The sequence below is a fragment of the Malaya genurostris genome, chromosome 2 (genome assembly GCF_030247185.1).
Source record: "Malaya genurostris strain Urasoe2022 chromosome 2, Malgen_1.1, whole genome shotgun sequence".
Taxonomy (NCBI): domain Eukaryota; kingdom Metazoa; phylum Arthropoda; class Insecta; order Diptera; family Culicidae; genus Malaya; species Malaya genurostris.
The window spans coordinates 3507989-3525633 of record NC_080571.1 but is presented as its reverse complement, the minus strand read 5'-3'; the positions used below and the strand labels follow the sequence as shown (position 1 = coordinate 3525633).

General features: G+C 37.3%; 2 protein-coding genes across 11 annotated transcripts in view; both read right to left on the bottom strand.

Annotated features, from left to right (window-relative positions):
* Positions 1–9326, bottom strand: part of LOC131430001 (FERM, ARHGEF and pleckstrin domain-containing protein 2) — a 111936-nt gene extending 102610 nt beyond the window's left edge. For 5 of the 9 annotated variants that reach the window (XM_058594606.1, XM_058594608.1, XM_058594610.1 and 2 more), the window contains exon 1: positions 8834–9326. The gene's annotated coding sequence lies outside the window, so the exon portion shown is untranslated. Of the gene's footprint in view, positions 1–4570; positions 4682–5426; positions 5615–8833 lie in introns of those variants that run through there. The other 4 variants (XM_058594602.1, XM_058594604.1, XM_058594603.1 and 1 more) reach the window with 4 other exon arrangements.
* A 3812-nt stretch (positions 9327–13138) lies between these two features.
* Positions 13139–16822, bottom strand: LOC131430201 (replication factor C subunit 1). 2 transcript variants are annotated; one of them, XM_058594950.1, is made up of 4 exons: positions 16744–16822; positions 16586–16673; positions 14397–16475; positions 13139–14332 (listed from the first exon to the last, which is right to left on the bottom strand). In XM_058594950.1, exons 2-4 carry the CDS (start codon positions 16592–16594, stop codon positions 13199–13201), a joined length of 3222 nt encoding a protein of 1073 aa, XP_058450933.1. In that variant the 5' UTR covers positions 16595–16673; positions 16744–16822; the 3' UTR covers positions 13139–13198. The 2 variants fall into 2 exon arrangements, with proteins under 2 accessions (XP_058450933.1, XP_058450932.1); XM_058594949.1 differs by having other exon boundaries at positions 16586–16799.
* Positions 16823–17645: the final 823 nt, after the last annotated feature.

The window sequence follows — 17645 nt, the reverse complement described above, 5'->3', positions numbered from 1 at the left end:
ATAATATTTTGACACCATTCAATTCTACTATATATCACGTCACTATACACTTTTCAAAGTGTTGTTGTGTATAGTGACGTGATACATAGTAGAATTGAATGGTGTTAAAATATTATTCTAGTGATAATTTTCTACTAAACGCTCAAGTGACAAATTAATGATTTCTTTAATATTTTTCAGTTAGAAAAATTCTATCCTAACAGTGCCTATCTTGAAAAAAGGGTTGAAAAAGAACATAATTACCTATTTTGGAACAGAATTGCATTCCAATCGAAAAGGTGTGTTTTTATTCGTAAATCGAATTCTTGAGCACTTTGTAACATGATTGATATTTGATACTAAATATAAGAGCATACTTAGTGCCGACATATTGGGTCTCGGTGAATATAAAAACCACCACCTTGAAGTGATCTTGGATTAGGTTCCCGCAGTTGAATCCTCCACACGGAATTTTCGCTCCTCTAGCGCGCATCGTACTTCTTTCAGAATCACAGCCTCCTCATTGGTTGTTTGCAGCTCTCGAGACTGACGCATGCAGGCTCCAATAGAGTCCTGACTTTCCAATCAGATTCCTTTAAACAATGCCAATGTCGGTTGCCAATTGATCCGTCCTGAATTTCGTTTTTTTTTATTTTATTAAATTTTATTTCGATATGTCGCCTAACCAGGACTGGAATACCTAGTCTCGTTATTGGGCTGTCACACTTGTTGTAGTTGATGAGACACCATTTTTCATATTCAGCCGCCCACTCCGAGTCAGACGCTGTTGTAAGCCGCTTCTAACATGCAGGGTTGTTACTAAAAATTTCAAAATCAAAACGCGCGAAATCCACGCGAAGTTGAAAACGCACGATCTTCGAGCGAAGCGTTAGACAACTATTTTTATGCAGGTGATACTTTCCGCAATATTTGAAAATTCACTTAAATATAATTTAAAAATCTGCATAAGTTTGTCATATGAACACAATAAACAAGTCCGCATACAGCACCCATGAAAACGATTTCATTTTTATTCTCCATCTTTTTCGACGCCCTTAGTTAAGGAGCAAGACTTTTTGCAAGCGTATGACTAATGTCAACAATATGTGCGTAAAAAAAACAAATTCCGGCGCTTCTTTTCCTGATTTTAATTAATAAATCTTCCATATGGTTGAAAAATAAACCAATCAGTTCATTCTGCTTAAAATTGTAAACCGAGAAAAGTGTCTTAGTCTAAAACTATTCGGTTTTCCTCAAAACTGCTCGAGAAAAATTATTTCAGTTTCAGCTTACTTCCACTGACACATTTGATTTGCAACAAACACATTCATATAAGGATTTCCGCTTGCAGAAATTATTGCGAAATAAAGATTTACGTACCTTCTATAAGTAAACCCGTAAAATAGGAACCCTTAAATTAACACGCGAAAGGCAATGGATATGGAATGTTGTTGTGAACAGTTTAGTTTTCCGGAAGACTGCTTTTGTAACAGAAAATATTTAGTTTTGCTTATTTTGTGAAGCGCAATCTAATACAAATGCATTGAACCAGTGTTGCTAACTTTTTTATTAGGGAATTAAAATCTACACTCAAAAAATGTAAGCAATTTTCCATCAAACGTTGGTGAAAAATTGTTCAAAACTGATATTTCATACAAAATGTCAGGCTTAACATTCATTTGAGAATAAATTATTGTCAAAAAAGATTGTTTGAAACTCAATCCTACCAGTCACTTTGATAAACTCGTTGCACTGCATATATGAATACATAGATCTATGACATACGTACCAAATAAAATGTACGTAATACACAAATTACCAACACAAGTTAACTTGGTTTACTCTTGATCATTAATTAATACTCTCTGATGTACGGAAAATGTTACAGTAAAAGAGACGAACCAGCCACCGGCTGAAAGTCTCTCTAATAAAGAAAACTAACTAACTAACTGTTACAGTAAAAATAAAAATGCATACAATTGTGATTTTGAAAGAAGTTAAACAGATTTCACCGAAGATATTTTTTTTGCTTCGACATCTTTTTGCTCGGCAAACATTTCCTGCTTGGTAAGAAGAATTTTAAGGTAGACCACATCAGGATGATCTGATTCAATCTTTTTAATTTCAGTTTAAATTATAATAGCGCCTTCTTCTGTTGTCAGATTTTACTCAGAATGTCTTTCTTTTCCTCATCTTTTATTCTTTTATTTACATCAGAGAAAAGCGTACTGGAATTAGTTTCTGTCAAACTTGTTCTCCAACAGGCATGAAACCTCCTCATCTTTTGCATCAATAGATCAAAATCATTCAAATGATACATTTCCTTAAATCTAGTGCTTCCATAGTAGCTAAATCTAATGAGACAGTAACATAAGAAACGATTACGTGATAAATGAAAGAATTGAAACATTTGTTAAATATGCGGCACATGCTAGCAGTGGGCTCGTTATATCCATAATTACTTCTAACATAGGGAATCCGAAGAAAAAAAATAGGAAAACTACGACGACGAATGTCAAATTGTAACAATTGCAAGCTCTATGTGCTCTTTAAAATTTAACTTGGTTTCCAGAACACCCAAGTTCTTAACAGAAGATGCGCGTTCGAGAACAGTTTGTGGAATATTCTAGTCGAACTTGAATACAGACTTTTAGCTACTAAAAGAGATGACGGAGCCTTTAGTGGCTTTTAAATCATTATTGCACTTGATCAAAAAATTTAGATCGTTGAGATACAATAATATTATGAACGGTCCAAGGTGACTTCCTTGAGGAACTCCAGATGTAACAGCACATGGTGAGGATGTACAAGCTCCTATTTTCACCATCATTTCATTACCAGTTAGATATGATCGAAGTCAATTAAAGCATGATCCGTTTAATCCCAGTCTACATAACTTGGAGATCGTTATGTGATGATTGATTTCGTCGAACGCAGCAGGGGCAGTTAAAAGCTTTGGCATGGATCCAAGCTGAGTCTCAGATATGTAGTCAGAGCAACTATGTGTTATAAAATCCAGAACTATAATTTCAAACAGCTTCGATACAGAGCACAAAGCAGCAATTCCACGGTAGTTGGATACTATACCCTTGTTCACATTGGATTTCTTCCATATTTCAGGAATCACCACTTATCTTATCACCACGGATGGGATCCCAAAACTTCTTCGTTTCTTTTATTGTCAGACTTCGCTTCGTAAGCATGTCGTGCTAATTTTGCTTTAAGAATGCGATTCTTATCATATCATTTTTATCACAAAATCTGTTACCATATTATTGAAGAATCGCATTCCATTCATTGCGTTCTTTGCATTATTGAATGTATTTTCACCGAGACGATATTTTCCATCAGACGTCAATATCCTTGAGTGCGAAAATCTTCTTTCGATTTCCGCATTGGAATGAGAAAACGCCATTACATATATCGAAAAGTTTGTATAAATTCTAGTAACAGCTCTGTTGAAATAGCAACTTGTATCACTCGAGATCGAATAGCATAAAATCGAAATTTTGTCCACTGAAGAAAACATTTGCTAGAACCGCCTTCTAGTAAATTTTAGTTTGATCAAGGTGAAAATTCGCCAATTCGGCCAGCTCCTCTTGCTGAAACGTTCGCCCATCTTTAATTTTTTAGGGTTTCATAAAACTCACAAGCATCAAAAATTTGTGGAATGTTGTTTTTTGAAATTCGCGCGAAATCCGCGCCATAGCATCAAAATCTTAGCAGAAACCACACTAAATCCGCGAAAACCGCGAAATCCGCGCGACCGTAACAACCCAGAACATGGAGAACAAACGCTCGATTTCACCATCCCAGTGATTACCCGATCTTCTCTAAGGTTGGTTGTTTGCAAATTTGAAGCACCACAAATATTAACTTTATCAAAAGTTTGTTTCTTTTCAACTGATTTTGTAAATTTCATGTACGTCAAACGTTGTTAAGTAAATTACAGGAACGCACAAGTAAAATATTTGTTATGTTTATCAAAATATTGATTGAAGCAAACTAAAAATCTGGGAAAAATAGTTTAATATTGTATGGTAGATTCAAGCAACGTTATTTTGAATATCAAACCAGATAAGTAAAGTCCTGTCTGATTATGTTCAGGTGGGAAATTATTGACTTTAATTGTAAGGGCAGACCATTCCAATCAAACAGTTGTTTACTATTTTTATGTCGTTTATTTAAACCCGGCTTTAACCCAATTGTGGACGTTCGCCGGGGGGATATAAACAGTTGTTTTACTACAATATGTGGTACTACCAAAGCCTACTCCATGTCATTTAAGGAAAGGTTAAGAATTCCATCGTCATCCTCATGTGGCCTATCAAACAAGAAACTAGTGAAATGGTTCGATATCAGAGTTATTAGAAGATATTTTCACTTCAATTTCATTAGACTAGATGCGCTGAATAGCACAATTGGTAATAACTCTTCAATATGTTGTTCCCAAACCGGTAAACGTGACAAAATTAATTTTTAATGAACTTGAAAGCAATCAAAGTCACATCAGACAAATATTCCACATTGCAAAACACAGACAAGTCCCATAGAGACTCAATTGTTACATGTATCTAAAAATCTATCTCACCCAATCTTCTCAATCCCACAGCTTATCTCCTCAATTACTGTGCGTGTTGTACTACGGATGCACTGAAGGTAATCGTACTCTGCAGTTTTTGTATCGTCACTCATATCTACACGCACAACACACACCACAACAGTTTCGCAGAATCCAAGTCAGTCCAGTGATCGGAGTGCTTGTTACGGTTTGGATAGTCGTCTCCCGGGAGCAAACACATTACCGAATGAAAAATCCTTTCGGTTAAATTAGGACGGTGATTCAATAAATGCCTTCTCTTTAGTCCCTTTTGCTATTGGAGATTGCCTTCTAAAGTCAGTCTTTCGACTATTAATTTGAACTATTTTCAATTAATGTAAAAGATCACAGGTTTATCCGATATTACGTATCAATGGTGTGTAAACAAAGATAAGAAAATCGTGGGTGGTTTTATTTTGGCGGCCAATCACATCCAACTGGAACTGGCTTGACTATAGCGACGGGTTGTCGAAAGAGTATTTATGTGAACAATGGAATGTATGACGATGGAAGCGATCAGGAAGACCAGGAAGGTAGATGGTATACAAATTATAGAGCCGGGCTCAGTTTTGATATAATTAATCGGATACGGTTTTAACACCTACAGTTCTTTTTCTGTATGGTATTATAGGCACATGTCTTTTTCTGGAAGTAAGGTTTTGCCTTCGTTACTACTAATAAACTAAAATCATTTTACTAATCCATTTTAAATACTAAGACAAAGGTTTCAATTTTCAATGCCTGAAACCATATTTTGTCTCATTTACTAGGTCAAAATAATGTACTGCAAATTGTTTAATACAGAATCCATTCTCAATCCTGAAATTCGAATAAAATGTTAATTTACCATATGTGCGTTGGTGTCAATTTAAATCAGTAATTTTGACTATTCACCATTCTATCGTCGTTTCGTGTTAAATTTCAATTTTGCTCCCGATTTTCCAGGTCAACAGCAGCCATACACACAGAGCACTGAAATCAGGATTACGGACGCGCGCGGAGAGAGAGCAGGGAAGCCCAAAGAGAGCAGAATCCAGTTACAGCAGTCGACCTAGTTTCCCTTCTTCGGAGAGAACCGGACGGAGCCTACCAGAAATGGGCCTGCCAGCCTGACTACATAAGTGTTATCAACGAGAGATTTTATCTTGGTTGAAGTAGCAGCAGCACTTGAATCATTTATCACTGATCGCTTTCATATTTTCGACTACAAAGCTACACAACACCACTTTCCACCATTACTTTCAGGCTTTGGTATAGTTCTTCGATAAGACTTTCACTAACAGTGACAAACGAGGGCACCTTAGATTCACATTACCACAGACAATCGAGTTTACCGTCACCAGCACCAGAGCAACCCTTAGCCAACAAAGAACGTAATGCTTCTGAATGAGTAGATATTGGGCGAACATGCAGAACCCACCCCACCCTTGAGTGAAGTTTCCGATACGCACTGCAAAAACTGTGTGACAAGATTTTCCTTCTGTGTTCGGTCGCTCTCGTTCTTTCTCTCTGGAAAAACTCTCCTGCTGATCATGGTATAGTAAGAATGATACTACAACTCACGTTGGGTTCAACAAAACAGAGGAAATAAAAAAAAACGATAGCTTTTTAATTTAGAACCAATCTCAATTTTGACATTTGAAAAAATCGAATATGAAACATCCACAATCAATAGGAATTGACTTCAGTAGCATTTCCGACTAATTATTTGTATATTTGTGACATTGACCGAAACTTCAAACAATAGCGAGCATTACACTGGCGCACTGATGAAAAGTGTGAAAAACAATTCGAAATACTAGTATCAGAGTCTGCTCTATTATACTGAAACCAATGACGCCGAAAGGGAGGGTGGAAAGGGGAAAATTCTCCCGGTCCCGGAAATTCAAATATAAAAAAAAGAAAAAATTATCTATATAATAAATGTGAATTATTTTGTCAAGTTACTGTATTCAATCTCTCAATTCAAGGATATTTTCATGTCCAGGCATTTTTAATAAACTGCTCATGTTAGGGGCCCGAAATATTGCAGTCCTTTCGGCGGTCCTAACTGAAACTAGAAATGTAGTGATGTAATTGTGAAGCAGTGAATGGTAGAATTAAATGTTAGTTGAAAAGTTCTCTTATTCGCTCGTCAAAAATAGTGGCTTGTGCTAAGCGCACTTGACTAAGATTCAAAAGATCCAGTCTATACAGTAACACTTCTACATTAACTACATAAGGATTAAATTTTGCTCATAGAAACAGTTATATAATTTATTTTATTCTCATTACTGATTCCAAATCTGCTTTATGGATAAAATTCAATAGAAATGCTCGACATTTATCTTCGCTTTTTAATACCTTTACGAACAGTTTTCAGCAAGTTGTTCTATACATTATTAACAAATATCAAATAAAATCTATATTCATTAGAGATGAGAAATCGGTTCAAGAACGATCCAAAAGAACTAGTTCTTTTCGGAGAATGAGTGAACTGGTGTTATAATAAAAGAATGACATTTATTTCTCTTTTCAATAGAAATGAAAGTAATTGAATTCTTTGAGGAGGTATTCAAATTAACTACGTATTTCGGAACGATACACGGTTATGCCTCCCCATGTAAAATTTGGCAAAAACCTTCAATATTCGACAAAGCAAAGTCTTGGCATTACATTCCTGTTATGGAATTTGGCCTTTTTGTTTCAACAGACTTCGCAGCCGATTCTTAGCGCGCAGAATATAGTATGGCTAGTACTATGATCCTGACACTAAGAATCCATCCAGGTCAGGGCTCGAACATACGACAACTGGCTTGTAAGGCCAGCACCTTATGCTTTCGACAGCTACCTGTTTCATAGGTTTCCATCGATATATTTACATCATCTAGTACATTTCTGTCTTGATATTAAAAAACAACAATACTCGATTAACCTAAAAAGAGACAATAATTTTCCAATCCATTTTAATTTGATTATGGATTTTGGGTCAATTCTTTCGCTTCAATCTTTTCAATTTAGTGAAAAATTTAACAATATGTTTCTGCCACCTTCGCATCACTGTGTGGTGACAGGAGTATCTGGTAAAAGTTTCATACATTCGCGATCTTTGAAAATGCATAAAATATAGAATGAAATACATGCACAAAGTTCTAACGATTATTGAATCTGCTTACTACAAAATACCAAACCTGCATCGGCCAGAAATAGTCGAAAACACGTTTTCGTTCGGCACGTCAGAAAAGACATTGCACTCCGTTGCAAAACAAACAGTGTTCTGTAAGTAGAAGAAACTTTACGTCTGCTTAGCGGTTCAAATTGAACTGCCGAGTTTAGCACTAAGCAGTTCAATTTGAACTGCTCTGCAGTTGTGGTTCTCATATTATTTTCAAAGAAACGTACAAAATTTTAGTTGCCCACCTCTAATATTCATGCTAAGTATAGTCAAATCATTCAAAAGCATTTTGTTTTTATTTGTGTACGAAGAAATGTATAGGTTATAGTATAAAGAAAACAAAGTAGAGGGACATCTACAAAAACAAGAAACAATAATAGCCCTTACACTGGTAATACAACTACTAGATAAAGACAATACAATATCGTTTATAGATTTCACTAGTTTTGACTTTCACTGCGAGGATAGTAATGATATTACTTCCTTAAAAATTCAAAATAGTTTATCCTACAAACTGTGGATGAACTATACATAATTTTTATGTTCCTAAAACAACAATAAATTCAACTGTTCAAGAAAAAAATGAAACCAAAAACAAAGTGCAGTGACAAAATAAGATTTTTCGTTTTAAATTATCGAGAAACGTAAAGTTATATTGTTTTGGTCATGTTTCATTACATTGAACTCTATTGTAAAGTTACTCTACTTCAACACTGATAATGAGAATGCGCCTAAAACGCGAATAAGAAATTAGAATCACAAGTTTCCATAGAAGCATTTTTTTTCTAAACAATTTTCGGTTCAAAATTTGTATTATTCTCTAAAAGAACTAAATGAATAATTGAAGATAAAACAATACCCCAAAAGTATGAGTACACCAATTGACAATTTGTTTGAAATTCTCTATTAAGCTAAGCTAGCTCAATATCGTTATAGGTTTAGGAACTTCAGTGGTAAATTGCCTTCAATGATTCGAAACTTTCAGCCCACCGTGCAAACAGAAAGTAGAAGGAGTGTTGTGTATATGCGTGGCGGAATGCCGTCAGTTTCTGTACATGTTATTCTTCGCCACTCACTCTCTTACTTTCTTATTCACTCACCTCGCCGAGGGTGCCCTTCTTCGTTTCGTTGCTTTAACGAACAGGACAGATGAGACGTTTAGTGTGTGCAGGGAGGGGTGCAAAGTTGAAAAAAGGTGCAGCGAAAAAAATCTGTTTTTCACTTTTTACCTTTCAAAAAGTACACAATTTATGCAAATTTCAACAATAATGATTACAACACACTTTTCACTTTCGCCAGTAAGCACTTTGAAACATTTTTGCGTGAATCCAATTGTCGTAAACGTAGCTTACAATCGCAAGGACTATGAAAATGTATATCTTTTGCTTTGAGCAACACAGTTGAACTCGTGACTTTCCAGCTCGAATTTGCACACTAACACAACAGCTGATAATTTTAGCTGATAATGCGTTTTTACATTCCAATTTTACAAACATGAAATCACTTCACTTGGGCCAGCAAACAACGGTTGATCTTGGGGAGAACATCTGAAACACGCCCAATCACTTTGGCCATTACGACTTTTCTGTGACGACAAGCAGAACGAATGATGATGACCGAATGGGTTCTCACGAGATGACGAGTGAATCGCACGAGATCTGAAAGCACGCACACATCTAAATACATTGCGATGCGAGAAAATTGCTGTCATTTTGGTAAAATGACAGCTGATGCACCGGTTGATACCCAGTACTAAAACAAGTTGTTGCACCTTGCATACAACCCTTTGCCATTTTTTCAAAAAGATCTATATGTTCAAATATTTGATCCGAGAATAAACTCAATTTTTGTTTTGCTTTCAAGTGTTCTCAAATAATATTATCATTTTTTTATTATTACGTCGCCAGTGCGGTAAAATTTCATTTCATGCAAATGAAATCGACTATACACAACCGGTCACTATACCAAATACAAATAATAATACCTCTCGCCAATGTTTGGTTCATAGAATGATCAATTTAGACTAGCCTGTTTCACTGTTTCGTTATGACAGCTTAGAAAAGTTGAAAAATAAAATCTCTGGCAACGCTACAACATCAAAGTGCGTCACGCTATGTTCGCGGGGTACTTTAAACGGATAGCGGAAATAAATTAAATAGCAGAACGCGTTCTAATTGCGAAAATGAGTTATATATTTGTGGTCTTTAAACCCTACATGGCATACAATACACAATGATACATGAAAACTTAAGTTGGTTACCAATTACCATGCAAATTTTAATGTTCATTTAAAATAGATCGACCTGTGATTCCCGAACTGATCCCTATAACCAAAGACACAATATTAACAAGATATCCAGCTCTCACATTTCCCGAACAAATCATTGGCAACATCCTTTTTTGCGAGAATGCTGCCCTCAGGCGAGTCCGCATCGAATATCGTACATAGAAGTAGGGGAGATAAATGTCAAATTTGTGAGCGCAAAAATAGCAGCACTGCGCACTCATACAATTGACATGTTATATTGAATGTGATGCCGTGCGATGGCGTAGCTGAACTGAAGATTTATTTCGCTCCAAGCTGACAGGGTCTGCTATAACCCACTAGTGCCCGACAACACATGGTAAGGCGAAAGACGTTTCAATGCGCTGCCGCAGAGGAAAGGAGAGTTTCGAAAACACTGGGATAGACAAAAATGGTGCTTTTCGAAGAAAGCATCTATCATTCACAATATCAAATGCAGCTTAATAAAAAAATTTCAACAAGAACAACAAGGACGGTTTCGAAATCGATTTCCGATTCAATTTTGTACCATGACCAGACTGAAAAAGCTGAAGGTTAAGCTACACAACGGTATAGAAAAATTGAGTAAAAACATAGGTCTAACGGCTGTTTCTCAAATGTACAAAAAGTGTTCGGTTTCAACACATTAGGCGTCCGGCTTAGCCCTACAGTGTCTAAAAGTTTGAATTTTGGGTTATTGACTTCTTCGCGACTTTTTACGGAAACTAATGCATATTTTTTAAATCACATATTGGGAATAGTAGCTGAAGGCTGAAGCTACACAACGGTATAGACACAGATAACAGATATACAGGCTCGAACAAAATTTTTCAAAATCCTGTGTAAATTTCAAATTTTTATACGTTGGAAACACTACTGCCACCTACTCGACTTTTCGCCGCGATCTTTGAAAACGTTCCACTACGTTCTGGAACGATAACAAAATCCTCCTGCCTGTTATAGAAATATTCCAACTACGACAATTTCAACACTTATCACACGATTTCCCTAAGTGTTAGAGACAAATTTATTTCCATGTCGCATAAATCACACGAGAATTCGATCGGAATAAAACAATAATAAAATTGCCATTTTAACCAACTGAAAAATAAAAATCTAGCGTGAAGTAAATGTTGCACCCAAAATTGTGGCTCATGTGAAAGCGTCACCCAAATCGTGGTGACACCTCGTGTCGATCATGGTGACATCTGCAAGTGTTCGCCACGCTGATTAAGCAAATTTTACACACAGTTCATATGTGAGCCTGTATATCTGTTATCTGTGGTATAGATAACATGGATAAAAACTTATTTATAATGTATGCTTAGCCCCGGTCTTCCCTACATGTTTTGTAATGTTTGTAAAATATTTTTCATCGTTACACGTGGAAGATTGTAGATTCCACGCCGTCTACTGTAAATCGATTGAGAAGTTGCGAAGAGCACGAACTATTGGATCGTTTATTTCCAAATTTTCTGCTGTTGTTCCTAATTGCTATAACTAGTTCGTGAACGAAGGATTTGTGTTAAACTTTTATAAACCTACTTAATCTTTACAATCTCTTTTATACGTTCAAGCCTCTAAATCCGCGCTTTGGTAGGAATCGGCATTAGACAAAGTGAGTGATTTGTTTCTTCGAAACATTTCAGTTTTATCCGAATACATAAATACATTTCATACATACTGTTTTTCAAAGATGGCCAAATCTTACAAAAGTAAACAAATCGAGTTTCTCTCACCTACCAATAAAAGCTTCAAAATCCTACAATTTTGCCTAAAAATCGGATTCTACAAAAATCTCAATTTTTGTAATACAAAGAATTATAAAACGCGAAACTGTCATTCCATTTGTTTACGTAAGTTTCGCCCTCCGTGTTCCATGACAACAAACGGGGCGATACTTCAATTGCTAGTAAGGAAGGGCGAAACTTTTTTTTTCTTTATATCAGATGGTTTCCAATTTTTTTACCACTGGAAATAGTAAATGAGACAATAAAATTACTCGCAGATTTGTCTTATTCGCGAAAACCAGCCAATTTAATGAAAAATGCGCAAGGGCGTATCTTTATAATTCACACAAGAAGCATAGAAGTAAACAAATGGAAAGGGGCGAAACTCTTTTTATGTTGATTGTTTATTGATTGTTCAGCAAAATTTCGTTGAAACATATTATCATAAGGAAACTCTTTTTCTCGTTTTCTGTGAGGCCGATTCGTTTCAATTTTGCATACAATCGCTTCCAAGCGGCGCTAAAAAATATGGTTTCTGCTTATTTGAGGTAATCCACGAAAAGCATGCCAGGATCGTACGCCATGACGTTTCTGACCCATTGAGCTCCCTATACCGCGTCTACATTCTCTGGCGTGTAATAGAATGTGTGTGCACCCGACTTCGTACCAGCCTGGACATACACGCATCCCAAGTGCGCTCGCATTCGTTGTTTTGACCAGAAGTCAGCAAGCGCGGCTCCGTTGATTTTTCACCTGCCAAATTTTGATGAAAATATTACGCGCGCACCTTTACTTTTCAATTTGAAGGGCTGTGTACCGATGAAAGTAGTCATGTCCGCCTTAGTATGAAACTACTTTAAGGCATCATAATCCTTTTGTCTTATTGCAGCACATTTTGGAGGTTAAAGAAGTGTCTCTTCACCCTTTCTAGTAGCTCTCGAAAGTGTGAAAGGATTGACGATAAATTTTGTCAAAACAAAGTGCAGAATGACTGGAATAGAATTCTGGAGTCCTAAAGTTGTTGATCCTGAAGGTGGAAATCGATGGAGTATGATACAAATGTATCGAGGAGTTTATATATCTTTGAACACTAGGACTATATGATAATGATGTTAGAAACAAAGTGCAAAGACGTAGCCGCTGCTTGAATGACTTCGGAAGTCGAAATCAAGCGGCTTGCTCTAAACAATTCGTTGATATTGCACTGCCATGATAAATGAGGTATCATTGAAGGATACATACTTCCGAACGTTTGACTTGTTCGGGGGGAAACTTCTGCGCTCAATGCGGAGAATGGCAGAAGAGAAAGGATGGCTTGACTTTGCCCTCGTTGGAGAACCGTTTTGAAAAAAAATCTCTTCATATATAATCACATGTAATTTTATTACTATTACAAAAGCAATTATAGAACAATTAAAATGAGAAAATTAAACACAATTGGAACAAGAAGCTCATTTTTTCTTGCCTTTAGCCGAAGTGGTTGTCTTCGTTTTTGACCCACCGGCTTTAGTGCTACTAGCGACTGCACCCTTCGTTGCCGGCTTCTTCTTAACCTTGATGAAAGCATTATTTTCCAAATCATCGTCGTCTTTTTCTTCCTCAGAATCAGCCGCACCGTTATAAGCATCATCGTCTTCACCGTACATTTCGGCAGCCGCTTCATCGACTGCCTCAGCTCTCTTCTTCTTAACGGCATTCACTACCGAATAGGAATAGGGAGCAATTTCCTTGTTGTAGGCTCTTGTTAGTGCGGCTTTAACTTTTCCGTCTACCGAATCCATTGGACTTTTCTTCTTCGGCCAGCTGGTCAGCTCGATGAGTGATTCTATATCCTCCCTGAGTAAATGATAATCTTTGATAACACTTAGAGATTCATCAACGCCTTCGGAACCCTTCTCCTTCAGTGGTCGAACAATAGCGTCGACAAGGAACGGTGCATAATCCATCCGAACAGAAAGTCTTGACCCAGAAGTACAAGTCCTGGTATGATCGTGAATCTCCTGTGCCAAACGTTTGCGCTTTGTGGCTTTCGAATTTTTTCCCAACCATCCGGGAAAGTTAATCTGGGCACTGAAAAAACCTTCCATATACTCTCCGGGTAGAACCGAACTGTACATAGCTTGAAGTGGTAACAATGACCAGGCCATATTTGATCTAATTCTCCGATCGACCATGTCTCCGCGACTTAAACTGTCAGCTGTCAAGGCAATTTGATCCATGACTTGCGTCTTGGGAACTTTCGGTGTAACTTTCAAGTAATTTTCCTGCACGAACAACGGTGCCAAGCTATAATCGTGAAAGAACAGATCGGACTTGTCATGGATTGACATGCTTTTATGATCCTCGGCGGAGAACACCTTTCTAATGACATCCCATGGACCCATCTTCACATCCTTGCGGGCCGACTCCGCTCCCTGTTTGGCCTTATCTACACTTAAGCTTAATCCGCTTGTATTGCCAGCACTGTACATTGCCAAATGATTGAGCGTTTGACGTACGTCACCGCCAGTACCCGCAATGATTTCCTCCAGCGCTCCGGGAGCTAATTTCAAACCCTCCTTGAAGCATACCGACATCATGGCCCCCTGAAAGATACGATATTAAAAATTATTATGCACGAAAATCAGATAAAAAAATGAGACCGCTTACCTTAATCTGTTCAACTCTGGGCTTACTGAACTTTAGGTCGTAACAATAATTAACCAACGAGCGCATCTTCTGATGGTTCCGATCGTTACACATGCATATAATCGGCACATGGCTTTCCTTGATCAATGAAATCAACTCCTGAATTCCACCGCGATCCTCATTTCCCGCCATCCCATCCACTTCATCCATCAACAGTACATGCCTATTGGAAACCTTATCGCCTTTGCCACCATCTGTGAAGTATCCGAACAAAGACTTGTTGTTCAGCAGTTCCGAAACTTCTTCCTTCAACAGTTTCTTGCTACGTGTATCGGAAGCATTAAACTCAACCGTATCGAACCCGAGTTCCTTGCACACTAAAGTTGCTGTAGTCGTCTTGCCGACTCCCGGTGGTCCCGACAGAAGGGCAGCTCGATAGTAACTACCATCGTCATTTTTAGCCCACGGATTAGGGCGGGGAATTTTCTTTTTGCCATCGTGATTCGAGTGCCACTTCGATAGCCAATTGATCAACTTTTGAACATTGCTTGATGCTCCGGTTTGGCCAATGATCTGTTTCACCGAGGTCGGTTTGTATTTATCAACCCAGGCCATATTTTCGGTACTGTGAATATCTTTTTCGTATGAACTTTCCTTACGTTTGGTTGGAGAAACGATTTCCTGCTTCTTTACGGGCGATCTGCTTTCGATTTTAGGAATCATCGGTTTCTCTGGAGATTTCTTTTCAATCTTTGGAATTTTGGGTAACGACGATTTTGCTTCCGAGATCTTCTTATCCGGAGTACGCTTGCTAGGTGAGTGTTCAGCAGTTTTCTTGCGTTTCTTTTCCTTTTCCTTCGAAGGAGTTTTCTCCTCTTTTATAAGAATTTTAGCTGCAGTAGTCTCCTTTGAGGAGCCGTTTGTTGAAAGACCGGAGCGTTCACGAATCAAATTGAGTAACGCATCTTCAGACAGCTGAGGAATTCCTAATTCTTCTGCCTTTGCTAATTTCGAAGGTCCAGCCTCTTCGCCAATGACCATATGAGTAACCTTTTTCGTCACCGAACTAACTACCTTTCCTCCAAAATCTTTAATAATCTGAGCACATTCATCTCGTTCCAATGATTCCAAAACACCGGTAACAACGAACTGTAGGCCCGCCAAACAGTCCGGCTTACCCTTGGGAATTTCCTTACTTCCCGGGTTAGCTGGTCCGCTTCGATTTTTGAACTTCTGATACAACATTGCGGACATACGTTTTCTTTCGTGTCGTTCTTCATCAGATATAACAGATTCGTTATGGTTCTTTTTGTAACTTTTTGGAGTCGTTCCCTCTTCAGAACTTGACTCCTTACTGACAATTGGCTTTTCTTTCTTCTTTTCAGAGTTATGGGTTTTTATTTGCTCTTCGCTTCTCTTTTCCGGAGTATGCTTCTTTCGATTTTCATCTTTCTTTTCCGGGGTATGTTTCTTTCGATTTTCATCTTTCTTTTCCGGGGTATGTTTCTTTCGATTTTCATCTTTCTTTTCCGGGGTATACTTCTCTATATCTTCCCTCTTCTTTTTGGGAGAACTTTTCGATTCTTTATGGTTCCCATGACCGTTCGTTTTGCGTTCTTCCTTTACAGTTGGACTATTTTTTTCCTTCTTTTTCGTCGGTGTTGGAGTCCCTGCTACCATGCCACTGTCATCGATTCCAATCAGTGTTTTCTCTAACTCCTCATCGGAATGAATCTCAATTTCCTCCTTAATAGCTTTCTTGGTAGGTCTAGGCACTTCGGTGCGTTTGACCGGCGCGGAACTAAAAACATCAGCCGCACTGACCGGCTTCAGTTTGCTCGATCCACTGGTCAACGATGAAGAAGAGCTCTTTTTCTGTCGGACGGGGCTTTTTTCCTCATCATCTGAGTCGATCACGCGCCGTTTCTTGTTCTGTGAAATAGGTTTCTCTTGGATTTCCGACTGCTTACGATCTTTTTCGGGTTGTTCTTCGTCGCTATAAACGACGGCTTTGCGTTTCGATGCAGCTTGCGCCGAATTTTGCTTTGGAGTTTCCGGTTTTTTGACTTTCACCCCCACATTGAAAAAAGAACGGATGTCCTGTGATATTTAGAGAAAATAAAACATTAGCATAACTAGAAAATACGGCAACTGTCTTGTTATAAGGTTATGATTGTACATTTCGGTTTCATAGGAAAAATTTCACTCACTTTCGACATCTTGGTTGATTTATAATTTCCTACGACAGCGACAAACAGGGAAAACACATCCCAAAATACGAAACTTTATTATAAACTACTGTAAAACGAAAAAGAAAATCACAAACTTTATAAAAAAAACCGTGCGACAGCGACAAAATCAAACAGACCGTGAATTATTCGCGATTGCGATTTTCTTCAGAGAAAAGGATGCAGTACTTTGGCGGAATTCAGAAACAGAAGTTCATGTTGACATTAGATGAGAACTCGGAATATGAACCCAAGACTCAAACCAAGCTGTATTTCCATCACTGCAACAAAGATCGCATTCAATAAATTTTGTGCAATAAGCGATTCTTTTCGAAATTAGCAGAGATATAAACTATTCTTGAATAATATCTAATTATTTCTTCTGAATTCTCAATGGTAATCAATGGAAAGTCGAACGACGTTCTTATCGAAAAACTAGTTTTAATATTTCCTTACACAATCGGATTTTAACATTTATGCTATTATTTTGACAAACGATTGATTACCTTACTGGTAACCAATTAAATATCGAACGGAAGTATTTTCGAAAAACAAAATGTAGTTAGGTTATTTCTCTGGTCTTTGTAATGGAATAAAGAATAAAGAATAAGGAATAAGGAATAAGGAATAAGGAATAAGGAATAAGGAATAAGGAATAAGGAATAAGGAATAAGGAATAAGGAATAAGGAATAAGGAATAAGGAATAAGGAATAAGGAATAAGGAATAAGGAATAAGGAATAAGGAATAAGGAATAAGGAATAAGGAATAAGGAATAAGGAATAAGGAATAAGGAATAAGGAATAAGGAATAAGGAATAAGGAATAAGGAATAAGGAATAAGGAATAAGGAATAAGGAATAAGGAATAAGGAATAAGGAATAAGGAATAAGGAATAAGGAATAAGGAATAAGGAATAAGGAATAAGGAATAAGGAATAAGGAATAAGGAATAAGGAATAAGGAATAAGGAATAAGGAATAAGGAATAAGGAATAAGGAATAAGGAATAAGGAATAAGGAATAAGGAATAAGGAATAAGGAAT